Genomic DNA, 25,383 nt, shown 5'->3' with positions numbered 1-25,383 from the left:
GCAAGTTTATGGTTAAATCATACATGACTAAAGTGCTTTTGCTGCAATGAATGAATACAATTATGCCTCTGGAAATAATAAATCACCCCTCTTTCTCAGAAACATAATTATAAGATGATGGAAATGACCTTATGAAATTTTGTAAAGCTAAGTGAGGCATGGTAGGGTAGGAAGGTATGGAGGGAAAGCAAGGAATTATCTATGATTACTTGCATTTGGATCACTTGTCTAATTCCATATTGGCTTGCTTTGTACAAGGTGGAAAATACAGCAGCAATAATCTGTGTTTTATGATCAGAATCTTGTAAAGAAAGGTTTCCATTGTATCATGTTAGGTGGACATTTTAACTCCACTCCTGCATTAGAAAAGGAAAGAAAAAGGTCAAGAGGGTCCTACAATGAAGTGTTACAATTTGGACCCCAAATGTTTAGGCTGCCATGCCCTTTTCCAATAAACTCCATTATACACATAAACAGAGCATTTTCTCCATTCCATGTCTTCATCAGGCAGCAGTCTTGTGTCCTGAACATGCTCACTCCACGCTGAATTGTTTTCAGTTCCCCTGCCATGTAAGCTTTCCCTTTTCCAAATAAATTGCACTTATGCAAAACGGTATCTCCCCATCAATCCTCACCAGGGTTCATGGGGTGATGGACTGAACTGTGATCAGTGATCCACCAGCCTCAGCCTCCTAGTTGCAGGATTATGGGCACGCATCGTGACAAACAGTTTATGCTAAACTTGCTGGTATGTATCTATTTGGACCAGGGGTGTGGGGTGTGAGATGTACAGTGGAGGACCCTTTTAAAACAAAATCTCCCAAGCTGAGCTGGCTTGATCTCCCTCACTCCACCCCATCTGCACTTGTGGGGCATCAAAAGCCTCTCTTATGTACCTCCACCACTGTGTGTGTGTCAGTGGTAGTATCATGTGGCTTGAGGAGTTGGGACTTTGTTTGCTGGGTATGGCGCGGTACAGAACGCCCCAAAGTGGTGGCCTGCAGCTGTCTCTGTTTGCGCTGGATTGGGGCCAGGGCAATCTCACTAGTAGCCCCAATCCAGTGTTTTTCCAGGCCTTGAAAAGGGGTGCCCTGGTGCCTTAGGTGCTCAGTGCACCCTGGTGGGGCTGGTGCTACAGAGGAGAAAGGAGGGGCCTTTCCCCTCTGCATCATGGTTGCCTCACCAATGATGAATGTGCTGGAAAGGAGCTCTGTTTTGGAGCTGCATTCTGCTACACCGCTGAGCCAAAATGAGCAGCCTTGGGTGGCATGGAGATGTCATGCCTGTGCTGTGCTGTGCTGTTTGAAGGCGGCATGTGTGTGATGTCATCATGGCGCCACCCGTGTGGACGAGATGTCACCATGATGCCACCGGCGGCACGTTCTACAGTTAGGGACTGTGTGGTTGGTGCACGGTTTCTAACAGTAAAATCGCCTCGGCCATGCCGCTTTTGGGCCATCTGTCTTGGCCCTATATGTATGTGTGCACATGAGATGTGGAGGGATCAAGCTTGTTTCTTGTTCCTCTGCTTCACATGCTGTTTTGATGTATGTGGGGGCAGGTTGCTGAAGGAAGAACTGCACACAAACAAGTGTATATTGTTGGAGGATTTTTGCATTCTCTTTCCCCCTTCTTAGATAAATAGGGATCTCCTTCATGCAAACTCTCATCTCTCAATCAAATTAATCATGTGATTTAGGTCACTCCCCCTTTGGGACTAACAGATTGTCTCTCAAGATTTTCTGCTGAACTGCATGTTTTCCATCTTCCTCCTCTCTCAACTTTCTTTTGAAAAGATGGTGAGATAAAGGAGTTTATCACACAGGCTCCTGGTACGGTTGGAGAACGGTCCAAAAGGGTCCAGGAAGGGAACGCAGTGAGTGGGGGGTGCATTTTACTGCACACAAGCAAGTCCCTCACTTGTTCCGTTCCCTACCCTTCCTTTCCCAGTCCGTCCTAGAGGAGGAGATTTTTGAGGATGAGATGGAGGCAAAGCTGGGAAGGGAGCTTGGAGGCCGGGGAAGGGGCATTGCTAGGATGGGAAGGGAGGAGGAGGGAAATGGAGGGCACCGGGACTCAGGGAGGCCTGTGAGAAGGAGGACAGGACATGTTTTCTTTTCTTTCTTTTTTTGTGTCTGTAAATATAATTAAGCACTTAAGTGACAGAGTTGTTTAGCACCTTTGCAAGTAGTTGCTAAACCATTCTGTCACTTCATCGCTTACTTTTATTTATTTATTTATTTTATTGTCACCAATAATGACAAGACAGCACGAGGGGGGGATGACACCCCCCAAAATGGGGGGGATGGTAAACACCCCTCTGCCATTAGTCCTCCCCTCCAGAATGCTGTGATCCCAATCTTTCGTTCAACAAGCTTTGGAATCACGTTTTTTCAAAATAACCTCTTTTTAGCAGGTGTCTGGAAAAAATGGTTCTTTTGCCTTTGCTTCGCTTCATTATGACAGATTCGATCACATCGCGACAGGAACAGGTTTCAAATGGGAACTTGGGTCATTTAATTCGCTCAGCAATCCGATTCTTTTTATAGTGGGAATGGGGCCCCGGGGAATTAGAAGTACCTCAACAGACTACAGATCCCAGGATTCCATAGCATTGAGTTGTGGCTGTTAAACTAGAAAGGAACCATAGTACAAGTGTGCAATGCACATACAGTTAAGAGTAGCAGTTCTTTCCTGGTGATGAAGTAGGACCTAAGCCCAAATTATAGCAAGACCTATTTACCAACTTAAAACAAGCAATGGTGGATGAAGGTGAGATGCAGAGCAATTGTGAAGGCAAAATGAAGGAAGCACACACCAGTACCTTTTCCTATTTGAGTGTGAAATAATGTGTTAAAGATAGATGAAGCCCACATTGCAATGCCACTTCCTGTGAAGGGGAAACTTTTATTCAAATAAGAAGGGTTGAGGATAGCCCATTCTGTTGCAGGTGTTCATCACAAACAGCATTCATTTGTGTGATTAGGGCCCCATTCCCACTGGGTTATAAAGCGAATTAAGAATCGGATTATAGGGACATCGTTCCTATTTGAATTTGTGTTCGATCCTAGTTAAAGGGAAATTGTTCCCATTTGAATTCACATCCGATCCTAATTTGGTTGATTTCTCTAGTGAAAACCCGAATCAGCGGTGGATAACCCGGGTTATCCTGACAACACTTTTCCAGCGGTTCTTTTTGCAGCTGCCATGTCGGATCCAGGGAAAACTAATGGGAATGACAGGGTGTCCGAATCGGTATTTTAGGAGAGGAGGAGCAATGTTAAAGAGGCTGTCTTGGGGGTGTCACCAGCTTTGCTCTCTTTCCTGGCATTCCCGGTGCCATTTCCCCCCGTTTGCATAGCCTTTCCCCGGTGGTGCGGGAAGCAGGGTAAGGCGATCACATTAATTAAGCTTTCGATCGCCTAGGTGTCTGTTGGGTGTTCGAACATAGCAAATTGCTACATTGCCCTCCAAACGAGATAAGCACATTACACCCCCCCGCAACCCCCCCCTGCTCCACATAGATCAACGTGTGAGGAGACCCATTGAACACCATTTTTTATTTCCTTTTTCTTTTTTTTTTGCCTGAGTGCCTAAGCGCCTGAGCAATTGATTGACTGCTAACCCCCCACCCCCCAGAAAACAGGTTTGAAATATGCAAATGGGAATGGAGAACAAAAATAGCCCGCGTCAAAATGCATCAAAGAAACTGGCATCACTGTGACATCTAATCACCTAAGCCCTTGATTGACAGCTTTTAAAAAAACGGTTCCAGAAAGGCAATGGGAACAGGGAATAAAAAAGTCTGCGTCAAAATACAACGGAGAAATAACAATGGGAACGTGAACATGGGTCAAGAAAAAACGAGTCCGTTTGTTCCCTTTTGTAACGGGAAAGATGGACGTGATGCGAATACGACTTGGATACTCGATTCGAGCCAGACTTGCAGCGAGATGTGTTGATTTATATGCCCAGTGCGAATGGGGCCTAGGATCATTTTTCTTTGGTATTAAAAAGAAACAGCAGTTTACTGAGAGTTTATTGAAGTCCATAAAATTACTACATGAAAAAATGTGTTGAAAACCACAACCCTAAATCCAATTGTTTGTGCCCTCAAAAGTACAACCACAAAATCAACAGAACTTATATAAGTTAGACATTGTTACTGTTGGGTGGTTTTGTATTTGGTTGACTGACCAACAATGGCTTTTCTTCCTCTGACAGAGGAGTGGCTAGTAGAATTCTGTCCTGGGCCCAGTGCTATTCAACATCTTTATCGATGACTTGGATGAAGGAATAGAGGCATGCTTATCAAATTTGTAGATGCCATCAAATTAGGAGGGGTAGCTAGTATGCCAAGAGCCAGTGTGATGTAGTGGTTTGAGCACAGAACTCCATACTGTCTAGATCAAGGAAAGTAATAGTACCATTCCACTCTGCTTTGGTCAAACCTCATCTGGAATACTGTATAAAATTCTGGGTACCAAAATCCAGGAAGGATATTGACAAACTTGATTGTATCCAGAGAAGGGCAACCAAAATGAAGGTCCAGAAATCATGCCCAAAGCCATACAGCTTAGAGAGCTGGATATGTTTAGCCTGGTCAAGAGAAGGTTAATAAGTGACATGATAGCCATGTTTATAGATTTGAAGGGATGTCATATTGAGGATGGAGTACCACCATCAACATCCAGTATGGAGGTAAGGCTTGCAAGGTCAAAGCCCTGAGACATTTGGGTAGCAAGATCTATGACACTCATTTGCTGTCCCACAGCCCATTTCCAGACATTCTGGTGCATGCATGGCATTTGCAGACCACAGCTTGAAAAAGTTACTTTTTAACTCCTGCTTCTAAAATTTGACTCTAAAATTTCCTCTATGGCCTTTGGACAGTTATAATTAAAAAAAGTAACTTTTCCAAGTTCTGCTGCAGGTGCAGAGTAGATTCAAGCATTTTCTTCCACTAATTCTCCTCTCACTGTTTTATGTTTCCACTGTAACATCTAGTTCTGTCCTTATCTATATTATATGTTGTTAAATAGTGATGAAACAAGTCAGGAAAATGCTGTACCATTTCAGGGAAAGGAACATTTTAGGGAAATGATAAGTGATTGCTAAGAAATCTTTATTTCCTTGACTGATAGCATGGGGAGTATATCCACAAAAAGATCTTCACATCTGTCTTCCCATATGCAATTTGAGTTCACCAGCCAAACCTCGCTATATTTATACAACCATTTCTCAGCAGAGCGAATTATAAAGGTCGGAATTCTTGGCAACAAAGCCATCACATTAACAGAGAAATTCATCTCTGCCAGAACCAAGGGACTCAGTTCACAAAGGAAACCACACAGCATTCTATGCTTGGTTAGTTTGCTACCACAGCTCAGAACATCAAGCCTCCTCTTAAACTTTTTAGCTCTTTGGGCATAATATGAAAGTGGCCAGGCCACAGCGGAATTCTAGAGTTTGTGGGCTTGGCAGCCCCTTCTTAACTAACAAACCCTCAAAAATGTTTTCAGCTTCATATGGCAGAGCCCACAGACTGTGCTGTAATAAAAATGCATCTTCTTTATAACTGGATGAGTCCATAGGTCAACAGTAAAGCAGATGATGGGCTCGCGGAAGGTCCCAGGTTCAAGCCTTGCCATCTCCAGTTAATGGATCTCAATTAGAAGGACGTTCAAAGACCTCTTCCTGAGCTCTTGGAAAATCACTGCCCAATGTTAGAGCTTGCCTGGAAAAAGTTGATAATAATTGGTTCCTCATTGGAAAAGTCGGGAAGGGGTTGGAATATAGCTCCCAGAATACTCCCTTTCTGGATGTTGCTATCCCCTGAGCAACCTTTCCAAATTCTGGGTTAGAGACCTATGGCATGGTCATATCTAACATATCTCTGTATTTTTAAAAACTTTTTATACAAAGGGATCTTGCTGCACCTTTGAGACTAACTGAAAGATAGATGTTGGTAGCATGAGCTTTTATAGACTTGAGCCTACTTCCTAAGATGCTATAAATGAATGCATAGCTATATGATATGCATTTAATGTTGCATGCAGTTCAACCCTTAACCAACAATCTTTCCCAGTGGTGCACTGTTGTCCATGTATTGGGAGAAGGTGGTTAGGCAAGGTGAAATGGCCAGCCTGCCCAGCTCAACAGCATTTATCAGATCACAGTGGCACAAGAGAATGAAAATGTCTAGGGAGAGACCTCCCCATCTTCCACCATTGGCTGCCTGAAATGTGTGCCTTATTCTGCCTAATGGTTTTACATTGTTTGGGTTTACATTGGCTTTACATTGAGATTCAAACTCAAATGCCAGTTGGGTTTGTTTATAGCACTTCAGGTATATAAATACAAAGCTGTCTGTGTAAGCCTGCTTAATCAAGATATTTTCCACTTCACTTTCACCTTAGCTAGCATATTATGCACATGGCACATGCTTTTGTTTCTTTTTTTGTTTAAAAGTGCTCTGAGTTAGAACTAAAAATAAACACAGAACTAGGAAGGACAAAGGATTTTCCCGAGTGTAAAGTTCAAAGAATTTTTTCTCTCTGTCATTTCTGAACCATCAAATTCAGGTCAAAATAGGATGAAAATGAAAGGAAGAAGAAATGACAAAAGAACCCTTTTATCTTCACCACAGTACATCACATCCTTTACATTTTCCTGTCACTTGAGGGCCTTATTTCTGACAAGAGGTGAGTGTCTATTTCAAGGAACTTTATAACATTATGCAGATAAAGATATTAGTGCTGTGGTAAATTTTAATAACATTTTCTCTTCAATGTTAAGGGGGAGGGGGGATCACCAAATAGAAACAACCTCATCTTCCATTCTTCTGAGTATTTTTTTGTACCACATCTGTTCTTTCTATAGCACTATTTTTTGAAAATGTGAAAGTGCTTCATTATCACAGGATTCCAAACAATCAGGGATCTTGTCGATATCACACATTCCCCCCCCCCCCCAGGGAATTTAGTTTATTTTAATTTGATAGTGGGGGACAAACTGAGCCATGCTGCCATATTTGTGCTGCAGTCTGGACAATTTGGAGTGATTTTAGGGTGATTTTTGCTCTTTTTAAAAACACTGGACTCCAGGGGCTTTGAGGGTACCTTAGAGGCCAGAGTGGGGGTTGCAAAAATACAAATTCTTCCAATACTTTGTAATGCAAATACTGTCTGGGATTAGCAGGAGCTGGAATTGGACAATATCTATATATTCCAGGTTGCCCAGCAGGAATATGAATTTATATTTCACCCAATGACATACCATTAGGGTGATGGCCATGATGGGTTAATCCCTAGATTTTACAGGGTCCAATCTGGGGAAAGAATTTTATCTCAAAGTCTTAAAAGATGTTACTAGTTAGTGCAAACCCTCCAATTGTCCTCAGGCTCATTCCCACTTGCAGTTTAAACTGATTCCCGATTCGCCCTCATTGCGTTGGAAATCGATTCCAAAAGGTCTCTCATTCCCACTATAAAGCAGATCCTTTCTTACCCCAGTGTAATCACTTTTTTTGGCATGGCTGTCGTCCCCACTAGCTGCGCCACTTCAAATCGGCTCTGGGTGAGGAGGAAGCTGGGGAACAGAGGGAGAAGGGAGAAGCTGGGGACAGAAGGAAGAAACGGGAACGGAGGAAGAAAGAACCATCCGGGGACAGAAGGAAGAAACTGGGGACAGTAGGAGGAAACTGGGGAACAGAGGGAGAAGGAGCTAGCCGGGGACAGAAGGGGGAAGCCGGGGATGGAGGGAGAAGCTGAGGAATGAGGCAGGAGGATAAAAGGCGGTGTGTGTGTGTGTGTGAGTTTTTTCCTCCTATTCATTAGCCAATGAGAACTCTGATTTTTAAAAAAAATAAGGAAAGAGAAAACAAAGATGTGTTTTGAGGCTCTATATATCTGAACATCTTTAATATATCATGAGCTGTTGGCAAAGCTTGAAAACTGATTACTTGAAAGAACAATTATTTAATTAAAATTCTGAGAAGTTATTGTTAGTTGCAACTTTTTGAAACACCTCTTTCCTGATTCTCAAAAGTAATCAATTACTTTTTGACATTTAAAACTCCTGAACTGATTCAACAACCACAAGAGAGTACAATACAACAGTACAAGGTACAGCATGAGTCAGTTAGCAAACCCTGCCTTATTCTTCTGCCACCATTTGGTAAGGTCACACTCCTGTAAAATAAATAAATAAATATGAAACTAATTACTACAGTTACACTAAAAAGAGTAAAGTTATCTCTTGGTAAGTTCCAGTCATAATGTAACTGAGTTATTCGGTATTTTCATAATTGGAAAAAAGGAATGAACTCCAAGCTCTGGCTGGCAATTTTATGAACTGAACAAGGGTGTGTACTCTCTCTCTCTCTCTCTCTCTCTCTCTTTCTCTTCCAGGTCAGTATTCTCTGAAGATGCCAGCCACAGATGCTGGCGAAACATCAGGAATAAACTCTTCTAGAACATGGCCACACAGCCAAAAAACCCACAAAAAACTATGAACAAGGGTCTCCTTTTTCAGTTTTCAAATCAAGTTTGTTTGCCCAGAATGGAATTCCTACAGAGCTGAATGCTTTCCTTATTTAGAAATAAGAAATTAGGACTATCGTCTTCTGAAAAGATGTCAGCAAAGACTGTAAATAGGCTGGGAGATTAAAGAGAGGACAAACAAAGGTGAACTTTTCTGAACAAATATTACTCAAGTTTGGTGGCAACTGGTAACATTGCCATTGTTACTGTTGCTCCATAAGTAGAAAGCACTCCAATGGAGTGGCTGCATTGTATTTTTTTGCCCTACCTAGCACTGATCTGATGACCTTATTTGCCGGTCAGTTGAGCCTCGAATGAAAACAAAACTAATCCAACTTCTGAGTCCCTTGCTTTCATTGGCAACACCTTACCTTTGGCAAGGCATGTGTACAAACTGTTCCTGAGGCTTCATACAAATGGAAAAACATTGCTGGAGGCTTTCCTTCAAGTGAGAAAAGCTTTTACTGAATGCAGGTTTCAGCAAATACCTGCAGCCTTCTTCTTACCAAATCACTGTAGGGGATAGACCATGCATTTTGTGCAGTGCTTATATTAAGGATCAGTCATATTCTGTATTGTTTTGTCCATTGTATGCTTCACAAAGAAGGATTTTGTCATTTTACCATCTGTCGTCTTGTATCAGACAGCCAGGAAACAGTACTGTATCTACTGAATAATAAGGATGCACTTTTCCCCCCTATGATGCAGTAGTTTATATGGATATTCTTAGCTGATATCTGAATAGAGACACTGAACTGTAAAGATGATATAACATCTGTTTGCATGCATTTCTGACATTTCTTTTTACTGTTGCCAGTGGCTAGGGAAAAAATAAAATCAGGCTGAGATCCTGTATTAAGGAGACATAGCCTAACTTTACTTTGAGAGTGTTATGCTTCTCTTACACTATGCCATTTTGCTAAAGAATTCTATCAATATACAGCTAAATGAGCAATGTACTTCATTATACATTGCACAATTTACAACGATGCAAAATTTGCAACAGTGCATGCCTGTGCACAATGTCATTATGTGTAATAGCACTACATGCCTAACTCTTCACAATCTTGAACTGTACAGTGCTTCAGTTAACTATTGAGGTGGCATTGCACTACAGAAATGTAATTCTGTCAGCATAACACTATTCACTGTCTCCTCAATGTACAGTATGTGTCATCTCGTCAGTTGACCCTTATCATGTTATAATGGAAAAAGGGAAGGATCCTGTCCTTGACCAACCAGAACCAGTTCTTGCTTCAACTTAAGCACTAGTATGTAGAGAGATCTTGTAGCACTTTTGAGAGTAACTGAAAGAAAGAAGTTGGCAATATGAGCTTTTGTAGACTTAATTCTACTTCCTCAGATGCATTTGGTCCATGAAAGCTCATGCTGCCAACTTCTTTCTTTCAGTTACTCTCAAAAGTGCTACAAGATCTCTCTATATATTAATCCCACAGACTAACACAGCTATATCTTTGAATTTAAGCACCAGTGTATATCGTGGGTGGGCCAAGTGCAGCCCACAGGCCACATATGGCCTCCAAGGTTGTTTTTTGCTCTCACCAAGTCAATATTTTTGCTCCAAAATGCCTCTAAATGCATTTCCACCACATTTAGAGGCCCAGTGGGCCACCCAAGGGATCAAAAACAGTTTTTGTAAAAAAAAAAAAAATTGTAAAATATTTTTTGCCCCCAAACATTACAAAATGCCCTTGAGGGCATGGGTGGGCAAATTGTCAACATGTTGTGTGCCCCCAGGGCCAATTTAGGTTGAAGAGAGGGCTTATTTGAAAAAGGAAGTGACTTTTGCTTACCTGCAGGAAGGCCACCAAACATGGCCCAAATGTCCCCATATTCCCTACAGGACATTTGGGAGGCAAAAATTGATATTTTTGTGGCAATAGGTACAGTGGAAGGATGTGATCCTCTAGGCCTCCTGGGACCTGGCACCTGGCCTTCCACAGTTACCCACCCCTGGCATACATAATGATAGTTCTTTAAATTAGTTAATTTATTCTCATGATTTTAATTCTGAAAGTTCTCTGATTTTTCCAGCCTAAGTGAGATACAACAGGCAGAGAATATGTACTTGCTCTCATTTATAAAAGGGCCACAGATAATGGGCATAACTAGTTGTTATTGTTTTAATTCCACTATTTGAAGTCAGTTAAAACATTTGTTTATTTGGAGTTTGGAGCCTGGCAGTTTCATAGAATTCACCATACACGAGTAACATGGCTTTTTGACTGGAAGGCATAAGAAACGTTTCTTCCCACATTTCCTTATTTTCTGTTTTTATAGTAAGCCTTGTATAGGAGTCAAGTCTATTTGTCTGTTTTTAGTTTTTATTATTGTAAATGATGACAGTACAGTTGTCATTATTAAAGATATCACGCATGCCCTTGTGACAAACAAAACAAGAATTCTTTATTATGACGCTGCAGACAAGTTGACATAATTTTGATTACTTTAACAGTGCTGTTGTAGGGACTTGAAAAAAGTGCTGTGGAGACTCTTTTAACTGATTGTTAGGAAAGTACCTAAAGCAACTTTGAGGGATGGAGATATATTCTGTTGCAATTATATGTGCAAACAGATTAACATTGTTCTTTAATCTGACCCTTTCTCTGGTACTTTTAGGACATGGAGCAGCAGTTCCTAACAGAGGAAATGCATACCTCTCAACAACCAACATCAGGAAACACTGGAATGGATATCTGTTTAGGAGCTGAGAAAAAGACTACATGCATTTCAGCGTGTTATCTTTTTGCTTTATTGGTTATTTGGAAATACAGAAGACCATTGCTAACATTCAGGAAATGTTCTGGAGAAAACTGAGTGTACTTAATTCATACTGAAGTCAATGGCACTTTAAAAGTAGATTTAAGCCCCATGAAACTTAGACCTGATTTAAATCGGACAACCCAGAGGCATTTACTTGGGCAGATACTCCATATGGGGACATTGTGTTGAAATGTTCATAGCCTATAGCAATTGCAATACAGCAGAAGTATTGTTTGGGCACACAATAATGCCATCTAAATGTTGCACATTTATGAGCTGAGCGTCACTAAAATGTAATGCATGGTATGTGGGGCAACTATACATGTGAATCCTTTTGAGTGGCCTCCAGGAGATACAGACAAGAGTCTATGAATAAATCAGTCCTGAATGAGAGGTATGTGTGCTAAATTATTAAGCACATTGCATTGGTCTTGCTCATTTAGAAAGGAAAACTGGCACTGGCTCTCGGCTTTTAAGCAGTAATGTATAGCAACCAACCTTCCTTACTTCCTTCCTTCCTTCCTTCCTTCCTTCCTTCTGTTTTTGGAGTATATTTACTAGCACTTTCTCAATAAGATTAAAATAAATAATGGCACCAATTATATATTAAGATAAATAATTGCGCCAAATAGCAATCGGATGGATGTGGCTTGACTTTTAATCCTGTATGTCAATTCTCTCATTAACAACAGAAAGCAAATGTTGAGTGATGTTTAATTACTGGTTTTTGGATAGCTTTGGACATATGATCTAATTGTCACTGTTTGATTTGCAACAAGACTGGCTGAGTGATTCTTCTGTGAGACTAGATCCCTTTTGGCTTGGAATGGCAGGTAGGACTCTGCTTGTTCGACGAGGCTCTGCTGATAGCACTGGCAAGAAAGAGTATAGCAAGCGACTCTGCGAAAGTCCTCCTTTGGGGGATTTGGTGGGAAGTGCTGGCGGGAGAACAGAGGTACCAGTCCTTAAGGAATTTAAAGACAATGACTTCAACTCCTTGACACCCTGAGAAACTTGTCTGGGTGGTACCTGGGCTAGAAAAGAGCAAAGAGAGAGAAGTCAAAAACAAGTTGAGAGATAATGGAGTTTGTTAATGTTTAATTTTCAGTGCATGGTAGTAGACAGTTCTGATGACTGAAAGCAATATGCAGTACATGCATATACCTGGAGCTTGGAAATAATTTATTAAGTATTATTAGAAACTAATTTATTAATCCTAACTGCGAAGTTTTAAAAAAAGGGCCACAAATAATAGGCATATCTAGTTGTTGTTTTTTTAATAAATTCTTTATACATTCTTATTGGAATCATTAAATGATTGAATTATTAATAATTAAAATTTCATGTCATTTTAATTTATTTTAGGGTGATTATTTGAAGGATGGTAATTTTTAATAATGTTAACTGGCTCTTTAAAATTTACAACTAATGGTTTACTAGGATGTTATTCATGCTTAACAAATCAATATTGTCATTTTCAGCAAAACAGTTAAAATAATGGATGGTAACATAGGGACATTAGCCTGCCACAAACCAAGATGTCAATGCTGTCCCCACATCTACTGTGGGAGCAATACTGAAGACGTCAGTAACATCACCCACAATGTGAGAGGTGTATTTACTTGCTTTTCCACCAATATGATATATTCTATGAAGCAATGCCTCTCTACATTAGATAAAAAAGAATTTTGAATTAAGGAAAACTTACATTTCACAAACAAATTTATTGCTTTCACACACCAACACTTAATGACCACTGTAAAGATTTGAAAGACCTGTAACACCTCACCCAGCCCTTTCAGATTTCAGGCAAGGGACATGATTTGCATTTCTCTGGATCCTTTTATATTCTATCCCACTCCCACAATAAAATATAAATATGCTTTATAACTTGAGGCTTTAATATCACTCTGTACTGCATTTGAAGTAGTGGGTTTATATTCATGAAAGCTCATGCTAAAATAAAAACAAGTTAGTACTCAAGGTGCTGCCAGATTTCTTTTTTACCTCCCCCTTCCTTCCTCCTTTTTATATTGCATGAGACTAAAATGACTACTGCTTTGAAAACTATGCACAAAACCAGTGTTAATAACTCAGACATCCTGCTAATAGTGGAATTAATTAAATCACAGAGTGTGCTAAGAAACCACTATCCTGATTCAGACCTTAAGTGATAGATGGGAACTTGTTAATATATGAGTAATTCAGCAATCTCCTTCTAGTAATTTATATTTTTGGAGGATCTTTCTATCTTTCTCAATGCTTTTTAAAAATATTTCTGTTAATTGTCTCCTCAGTTTTGTCTATTAGTGCTCTAGAGTCCTCAGTTTTAATCTTCAGCATCTTCCAAAAACATTTTCCTACTTGACTAGCTTGTTCATTCCTTTAAATAAAGGAATACTAGACAATAATACTAGACATTATTTTTCTGGTAGAGCATTATTTTCTGGAATTCTTCTTGTTAGCATAGCTAACTTTTTAATTGCCATATCATCTAGCTCACAACAGAAAATAAAATTGAACATGGATGAAACTAAATTTATTACATTTCTCAAAATTCTTCTAGTGTCCCACTTATATCTAATGCTAACCATTCTTTGGCTGCAATTTTGTAGTCTCCCAGAAGGCACCCCAGAGGCTGTAGAATACACCAATCTCTATCTACATAATGTAGAAAGTCAGATTTGGCCTACTTTATTTTTATGTCATTAGAATTTTAGTCTAAGTTTTGGACATTTCTCATCTTGATTATGCTTATTTTCTTCCTTTGGGGAATGAAGGTTTAATCCTCAGTTTTGCTGCTTGTCATTTGTTTTCCTTCTTATTCTGAGCCTGCATCACCTGTTTGTTTTTCTTCTTGAATATCTACCTTTTCCTGCCTGTAATCATTGCCTTCTATCATGGCTTTTCTTGTTCTGTAAACACATCTGCAACAACTGATAGTAAATACGTTTATTTGCTGAGTGTGGCAATTGTGGGGTGATTATGTGACTTCTGCCACAGTTGTATAATCAAGTTCCCTTTGCCAAGGAATAAAAGGCATTTAAATTTGGTTTATGTTTGTCTTCTTTGCAAACAAATCCCTCTACGCCCCTCTGATGATGGTGCCAAACTAAACATGGGTGCAAACTAAACACTGGATGCAATACCTGCCTTAGGACTTCTGGAGATGGAAACAGAGAGGAGAAATGTAATGCTTTCTCTGCCTGTTGGACAGAGATCTTACCAAGGCTGCTAATGACATTTCAAAGGAAGCTCCCATTGGCACTAATGGAGGGTTCTCTTGAAACCCACATTGCTGCTTTGGAGACAATGGATGGAGGATGTGGCATGTACACCATAAGTTAGAACATCTTCCCTTACTTCTCATATGGCCTTAGATCTGCACAGACCTCTTTGCTTCTGGCCCTCAGATTAAGTGGCAGAGAACAAATTATTGCTGAAAACAAAATGACTGGTTCCTACTCTTTTGAAATGATGAGTTGTTGCTACTGCAACTTAGAAAAGTTATTTTATTTATTTATTTATTTGGTCTCCCAGAATCTTCTGGGTAGCAGTCACTGGGAATTATAGTTCAGAAAAATGTTGCTGCATTCTGTTATTACTGAACTAGCAGCATAGAGGGTTTGTGTACTGCAGTCATCTCTCCAGAGTTTGCATTATCCTGTGCGATCCTTATGAGAATGAATGAACTTGGTCCCCTATGCCAAGGACAGAGACTAGCTGTCCTTAAGATAACAAATGTTGGCACACACACACTTTATTGTTTCCCACAAAAGTAAAATGACAAATACTCCCTTATACTGGAGGAAGTTATGGTTAATCTCAGAGACACGCAGAGGGCTACGTCTGTTCTTTGTTTAGTGACATCAGGTTTTGAGAATCAAGTTTGATCTGTAAAGTCCCAAGAGGACTTCTGTTTTAGGGTGCTTCCACACCAGAGTTTGGAAAATTTTCTCTTTTGGGGGGATGACAGGTCCCCAAATCCTTCAGGCAGCATTGCGTCTGGAACTCAAAAGGGTAGCTTTGCCAAGCTGTATTCCTGACAGAAGGCTTCTTCTGCTTACAGTTAAGTGGCATAGTGCTATTCCACCCTTACCAGGTTGTGTCTGGTAAGAAAAAGGATTGAAGAAACAATGGGAAATACAAGTGGCTACAAACTGAAACATCCATGAATGGGGCAGTGTGATTCCACAGTAAATGCTTCATCTTGCAGATGTTCCACCCTGCAGAAATAAAGCAGCCTTGACACCACTTTAACTGTCATGGCTCCATCCTGTGGAATCCTGGGATTTGTAGTTTGGTGAGATATTCAGCCTGGACTGTCAGAGAGCTCTGGTGCCTCATCAAACTACAAATGCCAAGATCGTATAGGACAGAGTCATGACAGTCAAAGTGGTGTTAAACTGCTTTATTTCTGCAGTTTAGATACACCCTTGGTCGCACAAGAATGTGATGGGATAGTGGGAGTTTGTGCAGACACATATGCACAGATATTTCATTCAGAGAAAGAATTACCCCAACACTGATTGCTGTACATTGATTTCTGTTTGTTTGAAAGAGTCATAGGGGTAAATATTGAAGGGATTTTTTTTAAAGTGAGAAAAACACCTACTTGGGTTTTTTTCCCCTGTTGTGGTGGAACTTTTTTATTTTAACTGAGAAAATGGCCAGGAGCTGAAATGTGTGTGGCTGGAAACTAAGCTCTTTTCTCATAAGTCCAACCACACTGCATGTATATGTGTGATTATGTTAACAAATCTACATAGACATGAAGCCCTTATTTCTCTTGAAAGATATCCAGAACCCTGCAGTTGAAGGCACAAAAGAGAGAGAGAAAACGTCTAGAATGGAACTTTGCTTATTTCTGTTTTTTTGGAAGGTGAGAATGATATTGAAACAGAAATGGTCACTTTTATAACCTTGAAGTGTTCTGCTTGGTGCTTTAATTAGGGTGGTGTACATTAATAAAATGGCTAGAACCAGACTGATTATGGCTTATGTCTAGGTTATCTGACAAATCATATTTCAGTGTATGAACCTGTCCAGACCCTAAGATCCTCAGAAGAAGGCCTTCTTTAATTCCCACCAACTTCACAGTTCTGTTTAGTGGGAACACAAGATAGGGCCTTCTTAGTGGCTTCCCCAGACTCTGGAATTCCCTCCCTATAAAGGCTAGAATCACTTCCTCCTTGCTGTCTTTTCATCAGCAAGCAAAAACTTTTTTGTTCTGACAAGCTAAGGATTTTAAAGAGAGTGCTGCATTGTTTTGAAATGTACTGTTTTAAATTAATTTTTATCATATTAAAGTTATCTTCTGGTGACCTTTGGCTAGTCACATGCTCTCAGCCTCAGGGGAAGGCAAGCTAAATCTCCTCTGAACAAATCCTGCCAAGAAAACCATATGATAGGTTCGCCTGAAGGTCGCCATAAGTTGGAACTGACTTGAAGGCACACAACACGTATTAAAGTTATGGTTTAAATTCTTCTAATATTGTCAATAGTTGAATTATATTTCAATGTTGATTTTTTGTTTCTAAATAACTATAGTGTAATCATTTAAATTTGTAAGCTGCCTTGAGTCCCAAATTTGGAGAAAAGGTGGAATATAAATGAAGATGAGGATGAGGATAATGATAGTAGAACTTTCTTCGTAGGCAACTTTCAAACACATTCAGCAAAAAGAATTTAAAATATCAAATGTTAACTAACCCCAAAACCCTATTTTGCATTCTGTAGCAGATAAAGAAAGTGAGCCTTGATAACTGCTTTTGGACTCTGTGCTGAATGCAAATATTTCGCTAGAAACAGGTGGAGGATGTGGAGTCTTGACTAATGTTGCTTTGAAACTAACATCATTTTAGGCATATATAATACATTTTCAAGAAGAACATTTAAATATGGATATGTTTCCATACAAAGAGAGAAGTATATAGAGAAATTGGAATATAATTAGTGCAATTATATAATTCTGCTGCATACTTGTACACTTGTTTAGCCTACTGGGTTGCCGTCAGTATTTGTATATCACTTAACATAAACATACTTCTACCCAATGACCATAGATACAAACTAGGACTGAAAATCCTCAAGGTATATAATGAATTTCTGTAACGTATAAAACCCCAACACAATCGTATAATTAAGTAAACATTTAGAAATCCAGCAGTGCAGTCCTCTGCATCTATATTGAAGTAAGGGCTGAAACAGACAGCCCAAAAATGCTGGATGGGGGCCACTGTGGAGCTACACACCCACACCCACACGCCCCCCCCTCCCACGGCCTGGTGTTTTCCTGGTGCAAAAAGAAATGGCAGACAGCAGCTCCTTTTTGTACCAGGAAAAAGGTGCCTTTGCCACTGCGGAGGTGGTTTTTTGGAGCTCCAGCAGCTTGTGGTGTCTAAATGCTGCACCATCAGAACACCGAAAAAATGCTGCCATGTGGGCAGCGGGGCAGCTTCAAGGTGTGTTTCCAGCATCTTGGAGGTGTGCATGGTAAGTATGCCACACCCCCAAGACGCTAGGAAGCCGACACATTTTGCCGGTCTGTTTTCCCCCTAGTTTCTTTGGGGCTTACTTCAAAGTATATAGGGTCAAAACTAGATTTTCATGAGAATAAATTCCACTGCAGACAGTGGCAATTATTTTCTGTAGACTAGTTAACACTGAGCATGTGCGAGGGGGCCAATACGAATCGGCCAATCCTCATGTTGAGCAAAACATTCTGCACTGAATGCACTTCGCGCAAATGCGGACTGGCCAATTTGAATCATGCCAATGCGGAGGGACTCCCAGGTATGATGGTATTGTGCGAAATAACGTGAATTCGAACCGCCCAGTGCAGAAGACCCCCAGTTCCACACTCATCTGATAAGGGCTTAAGCCATTTTTACAGAGCTCTCATCCCGATACTATCATTACCTTTTTGAATACAGTGGTTTAGTATGGGAGACAAGTTGTTCCTCACAGGTGTTAGATCTTTTCCTCTGGATCGATCTAGTGTCGCCTGTTGATTTTTTTTGCCTGAAACAGTGGGACAAATAGATACATATGTTATAATCATTTTGAAGTGACAGGGCTCAGTAACGTGGATGGCATGCAGGGGAAATCCTTGCTCTTTCCTTCTGATTTCCATATACAGTTATTAGCCTCATTTAATGAAATAGATATATTCCTGGGCATTACTTCTTTAACTGAAAATTTGGTAAAACAGGCAGAAATATCACGGAATGGAAAGGGGTAGGTTCCTACACCACAAAAAAAGAAGAGGGGTTCAATATGTTTTAGCAAACTTTGCATCCAAAATTAACAAGATGCACATGTAAAATGAAACTATCAGGTCAGGTAAGCCTTGAATAAATAAGCAAAAACATTTTGACTCTTAACTTAGAGACTGCTTGAAAGTTTCTTCCAGAATGCATCTAGCAAAGATTTTTTCCTTATGTTATCTTCAATGTATTTTGATTTCCATTTTGGTGGCCAAATATCTATCCTTCTTTAACATGGTGCTAGCTGGTGAGACAGGCTTATCTGAATTCTCCTTTTCTCTCTGGTTTGGTGTTCAGCATGCTCCGTAAGGGATTTTCTACACCTAGCTACAGTAGAATTAGCTAGAGCAGCATCCCATTATTACCCAGCTCAAGCTTTGATAGCATTATTGACTGCACACACACTGCTGCAACCTGACACTAAAAGTCTGTGTTTCTCCAGTCATGCTTCACCATTCTCCTAATGCTATGGCTATTAAACATTTCCAGCTAGACAAGGGACAAGGAAGAAAAAGGCTGCATAGACATAAAAAGATTTGGTAAAAAAGAACTTTTTTGTCAGACGTTTTGTTAACTGAGGCATGTTTGTACCTGGAAGTATATTAGTACTCATACAGAATTCTGTTTCTTCATAACAATTACTTGGCTTCAGTTTATATGGGACTAAAATGCACTTTTTTTGGTTGTTGTGTGCCTTCAAGTTGTTTCTGACCTACAATAACACTAAGGATTTATCACAGGGGTTTCTTGGGAAGATTAGTTCAGAGGGGGTTTGGCTTTGCCTTCCTCTGAGGCTGAGAGAGTTTGCCTTGCCTAAGTTCACCCAATTGGTTTCTATGGTCAAGCAAGGGCTCAAACTCTGGGTTCCCAATGTCCCAGCCCAGCACTCAAACCACTACACCATGTGGATTCTCTGAAATGCACTTTAGTCTTGATATAAACCTTGTATGGCACACAGTGTTCACTCTTTCCCAGAGATGTCTGGGATCTTATAATTGCTCAAGTATAAAAGCTTGAGACAAAACTAACACATTTTAATTTTAAAAAACCCACACACCTGGGTTTTTCTTTACCCCTTTTCAATGTTTTCCACCCCTGGATGAGAATTTGGATTGACTGGGGAGGGTTTTAGGGAGTTCAGTGTTATTTCCTCCCCCACAACATGCCATTTCCCTGCACACATTTGCATAGTTCCCAGACTAATTCACATTTAATGTATTCCACTTGTATGCTGTTTACTTCAGTTTAGAAATTTAGGAAACAATGAGAAACATTCCTTTTAGTAGGGGAGGAATGTAACTTGGAGGAAGAATGAAACTGTAGACCTCTTGTTTACTTGAGCAAGGAAGTCTAAATGACGCTGCAGCCAAGCCACCGAAATTAGACAGTTTCTCTATGTGAAGGCTGCTCAGAGGCACCATCAGACTGTGGAGAAATATTGCACTAAAATGTGTTCTATGAAAATGGATACCATTTTGTGTACGTGGCAGGAGTTTAGGTTTCTTTTATAACACGGTTCCCACTGTTGGTAGCTTCTGTGCAGTATCACATATTCATCAAATATAGAGCCATAGGACCAATTCAGATTTCTACATGTTTTTAAGCAAGTACTGCATGCATGTGTATAATGAGGAGGAGGAGGAGGAGGAGGAGGAGGAGGAGGAGGAGGAGGAGTGTAACAGTATGAGAATGGAAAGAGGAGTGTGACACTAACAAACTGATCTGCCAAATATGATAGAATGTGATTGAGGCAGAGGTACCATCCCACTAGGTGCGACACTGCACATCTTTGCATGTGCACACACAGCAAAGATTGCAGAATAAGAAGCTGTACAGTCTCAATTCCAGTATTGATGCAGAATAAAGCAAACCTGTGTACTCCAACAGGATAAAAAAGTGGGTTGAAAGCCCCAAGATCACTCTGGGATAGGCTCCAGTGTAGCCTGCCTTTGACAGGGAGCTTTGATATATATATATGTCTTACAGACAATGTAAGAACCATTTGTTTGCAAGCAAATTAACATATTTTAATTTTTTAACTTTTGTCATTTTCCTTTCTTTAGATCCATTTCATCTCATTTTCATACTACTGTAATTTGTGATTTTTTAAAAAAGTCTACCTGAAGAATTCTATTTATTTTTAACTACACTATTTTTTGGAAATAGATTTTTTTGTATATACTTTCCATTATCATACATTTTTGTAGACAATATTAATATTCAAGGATAATTGTGTTTAGGTTCACTTACTGGTTCTGTAAAGTAGGAATTATGTAAGTTCACCAACAGAATACATTTCTGCCTTAAGACAAAATCTTACGTGTACAAAGCATGTGCTGTCATAGTGAGCTATGGAACCAACAAATGTCAAATGTTATAATGTCATTCAGTAGTCTGTGGCAAATGTAATGCTCTCCAAATATTTAAATAAGCAATAGCATCCCATACATGCAGTTGCAATGGGAAATCCAATTGTGAAAACATAGTTCATCAAATGGGTGTTAGCTATAGAACCAAAACCAAGACGTTGCTAATTGAATTGCAGCATATGCCTCTTGTAAGCACAAAATGACCTCTTATATTATCTATTAGTTGTTGCAATTTTTTTCACTCTTTATTTATTATTTCAACATATCAGTATATATAACAAAAACATATTTGTTGCAATTTTAAAGCAGTGCAGGATAGAATTACAACTCTGGATCAAACAAGTCGAGTGTACTGCAATTTTTTTAAAAAATCACTATTTAAAAAATAGCTTTCTTAAGGTGAGCGTGCTGATCCAGACTGGGACTAATGGACAGAGGTGGAGGAGTTTTAAGCATGGCTGTACGTGACTTCTAGTTGTCTTGTTCCCACATTGTGGGTGTTTTAAAAAGAAGAAATTGCATTGGCACCAATGGATTTTTTTCCTTTCTAAAACTCTGGAGCAGTGTGAGTGAATGTTCAGATGGGGGAGGGGGAGGTTTAAGCCTTTGTTGTTGTTATTAACTGCCCTCCAGTCGATTTCAGCTCACACTGGAATATTTTAAATTCAGTCGATTTCACCTCCAAGCCCCCAAGTCCTTAGCTGTTCAGCTCAGGTCCTGCACATTCAAGGCCATGGCCTCCAGTCCTCAGTTGAATCTATCAGTCTAATATGTGGCCTCTCTCTCTTTCTGCTACCCTCCAACTTTCCTAGCATAATTGTCTTTTCCAATGAGCAGTATCTTCTCGTGATGCGGTCAAACTAGAACAGCCTCAGTTTTGTCATCTTGGCTTCTAGGGAGAGCTCAGGCCTGATCTGCTGTAGTTTCCATTCATTTGACTTTCTGGCTGCCATGGTATTCTCAGAATTTTTTTTCCCAGCACCACATCTCAAATGATTTCTGCTTTCTTTACTGTCCAACTCTTGTATCTGTACCTGGTGATGGGGAGAACAATGGCTTGGACTATCCTTACTTTAGTGTTCAATTTTATATCTTTGCACTTTAGGAATTTTCTAGTTCTTTCATAGCTGGCCTTCCCAGTCCCAATCTTCTTCTGATTTCTTGCCTACAGTCTCCATTCTAGTCAATTATGTATCTTAAGTATGAAAAATCTTTGACTATTACTATTTCTTCATTGTCTAGATTGAATTTATGTGGTCATTATTTTTTTTTAATGTTCAGCATTAAGCCTGCTTTTATCCTTGGAAGAACTATGGAATGCTCTTTAAATAACTGGAGTGTCAAAGCACAGACACTGATTCCGATCCAGATTACCGGCCATTCATGCATTCTTTTGCTGAAAGCCAGATGTTTAATGTAGCATGTAGTTTTACCCTTTTTTTGTTGCACCCCCCCCCCCAAATTCTACTGTACTAAGAAGAACTCAGTGTCAACTGTCTTCTCGGCTTGACTTCTGCAATGCGCTCTGCATGGCGCTACCCTTGTGCTAAGTTCGGAAACTTTAGTTGGTACAAAATATGGCAGCCAGGTTGGTCACGGGCACAACCAGAACTGCCCATACTACATCAGTTTTAAAATCTCTCCACTGGCTGTCCATTAGTTTCTGGGCAAGATACAAGGTGTTGGTTTTAACCTTTAAAGCCCTACATGGCTTGGGTCCAGTCTATTTGTAGGAGCGCCTTCTTCCACATAATCCACCTCACACACTTCGGTCCTCTGGGAAAAACCTGCTACAACCTAAGAAGTCCAGAAGACTGTCAGCAGTGACTCAGAGGACCTTTTCATCTGCCACTCTCAGGCTCTGGAATGGCCTGTCGGACAAGATCCGCCATATTACCACCTTGGAAACATTTAATACAGCTATTAAGATGGATCTCTTCCGGCAGGCCTTTCCAGATTAGATTAGATCCATTAGACTAGCTTCCCCCTACCGACACCGAAAGCAATATTGATACTATCGTTCCCATCCTCCCTCCCCTAGAAGAAGACTCTTTTCTCACGCTAATCTGCCCACAATTTTAACATATTTGCATTGGAATATTTTAAATTCTCCTGTTGTTTAATTTTTTTTATGGGTTGATTAATGTTTTTTATGATTGGGGGAGGGTTGGAGTTTGGGGTTGTTTTTTAATTGTAATTTTTAACTGTATGATGTTTTATTCTTATACTGTTGTAATCTGCTTTGATTCCTCTGTGAAAAAGTGGAATATAAATTATTATTATTATTATTATTATTATTATTATTATCCCTCAAGAGATAAATCTTCTGATGAGAAACAATACAGACATACTTATGAGACTTATTCATACTATGTGCATACACTTGTCCCCAGACTTCTGTTGACATCTGCCACAATTCCTTTTTGCACCAGAGATTTACAAGACTTAAGTGGACTGAAAAAGAGCCAACACAGTTCTGACATACAGATACTACATACAGATAGTACCAGTTCCTTTCCAAATACTAATCAAAGTGCTGCTTATGACCTGTAAAGCCCTACACATTTTGAGCTCCAACTATCTGAAAACTGTACCTCCCTATAGAAATCTGCCCAGTTTATAAATTCCTCATGAGAATTTCCCACTAAAGTAAGAGGTGCAAGGAAAAGAGCCTTCTTGGTGGCTGTTCTTAGGCTGTTGAATTCCCTCCCAAAGGAAAATGTGCTGAGAAAATCCTGTGATGCGTTCGCCTTAGGGATGCCATATGTCAAAAACGATATGAAGGCACACAGTAATAACAAGAAGGAACACTGAAGCAAATAATTAACTACACTGTCATAGAGCACCAGAACCTCTCTCTCTTTTTTGCCCCAATATTCAGTATGTTATCATACAGGAACCAGAAATAAATAATGCCTGGCATCATGCAATCCAGTTACATATTTCTAAGCTAGAGTTACAGATCCATAACTGCTCCATTCCTCAAACCTACCTCAACAGACTGCAGACACTCCAAGTAATGATGGTCTGTTCTATTGGCAATCAAGACAGCAGAAAAATGTTTCCAGGCCACTTCCACTAGAGAGTGATGTTATAACAGCTGTCACAATTCCTTTTCGTACTAAAGATTGCTAGCACGAAGGGGCTGAAAAAGTCATTCTGATGTGTCCCCGTTATCAGTAAAACAGACTGGCATTGTTTGGTGTGACTGTTAGCTGTTAAAAGGGGGGGGGGGGTCATGCCTGGAGACATTACTTAGCGCACATTCCTAAATCAGCCTTATGTCAATATGTGTGTGTGTGTGTGTATGTATGTGTGTGTGTGTGTGTATTACAATATATAAAATATAAAATTTTTGGGGGAATTCTTTTTGAATTTTGAACAAAAACATTGCTTCTTGGATGCTCTCAGAAGTGGGAAAAGCATCTCCACTTCTAAAAGGTCAAGCTACTGTTTAATGGAGGCTTGACCTTTTAGCATAGAAATTACTAAGGTAAAAGCATCACTTTCAGGTGGAAGTGGCAGGAAACATTATCCTGCAGAGTCTTGTTTGCCAGTAGAACAGATCATCATTGCTTTGAGTGTCTGCAATCTGTTAAATTGGGTTTAAGGGCATTTACAAAGCTGCTATGTGCAATGATACTGTTCTTTTCATAGGTAATGAAAACACATGTGGTCATTTGTTTGAATTATATCCAATAAATATAGAATGGGAAAAAATTACCTGATGGAGAACTAGATAGATGTGGAAGATGAGGAGGACACAAAAGAACATGATCGGATTTGTTTGGGAACAATCCATCTATCAGTTTATTATCAGAAGGCATTGTTGTCCAGACTTTACATGTGAGTATTTGGTTAGTATCAACTTTCCAAGGATTGTCCAAAGTTTGTCGACTGCTTCTTTGATTTGACAAATCATGTTCACTTCTGCTTTTTTGAGACTGGTGTGGAAAATGGAGAGTTTCAGTACCCAAACACATATTAGATGTTGCCAGGTGAGAAGTTGTTAAAAAAGAATGACCCACAGTAATTGGTGGGAGGCTTTGTGTTCTTATTGGTGGAAGGCCATTGCAGTCTGGGGTGTTATTTTCTGAGATGAGGTACTTTTTAGTGTCTGTGCTTCTTTTTTTAAAATCAATAGCTGTGACACTCTCTTCTGAAGAACTTTTGTACCTGGCATCCATAATGCAGTCAAACGTAGTGATAATTTCATCCACCTCTGAGGTCTCTTCCCTCTGCGATCTGTCTTTATTCTTCTCTTTTGGATTTGCCTTCCAGTCTCCCTTTTTCTTTTTGCTGGAGAAGATTTGATTAAGCATATGAAATCGGCTTTCCTTCTTCAGGAATGCATTATTTTGAGAAGACACTTGATGAACAAGCTCCAGTCTGTAGGAAAGAAAAAAAAAACTGGTCAGA

General features: G+C 39.8%; 1 protein-coding gene across 2 annotated transcripts in view; it reads right to left on the bottom strand.

Moving 5' to 3' along the window:
* Positions 1–270: 270 nt before the first annotated feature.
* The window catches only part of ANKRD55 (ankyrin repeat domain 55), a 102,348-nt gene continuing 77,235 nt past the window's right edge, over positions 271–25,383 (bottom strand). The window contains exons 9-11 of one of the 2 annotated variants that reach the window (XM_042447377.1): positions 24,689–25,353; positions 18,249–18,350; positions 271–356 (exon numbers count right to left, since the gene is read on the bottom strand). In XM_042447377.1, the coding sequence (XP_042303311.1) occupies positions 295–356; positions 18,249–18,350; positions 24,689–25,353 (829 nt within the window). In that variant the 3' untranslated portion in view covers positions 271–294. Of the gene's footprint in view, positions 357–10,912; positions 12,362–18,248; positions 18,351–24,688; positions 25,354–25,383 lie in introns of those variants that run through there. The other variant, XM_042447376.1, reaches the window with a different exon arrangement.

Source organism: Sceloporus undulatus, chromosome 2, assembly GCF_019175285.1.
Source record: "Sceloporus undulatus isolate JIND9_A2432 ecotype Alabama chromosome 2, SceUnd_v1.1, whole genome shotgun sequence".
Taxonomy (NCBI): domain Eukaryota; kingdom Metazoa; phylum Chordata; class Lepidosauria; order Squamata; family Phrynosomatidae; genus Sceloporus; species Sceloporus undulatus.
Note: the sequence above shows the minus strand (reverse complement) of the source record. Positions and strands in the feature narration are given on the sequence as shown.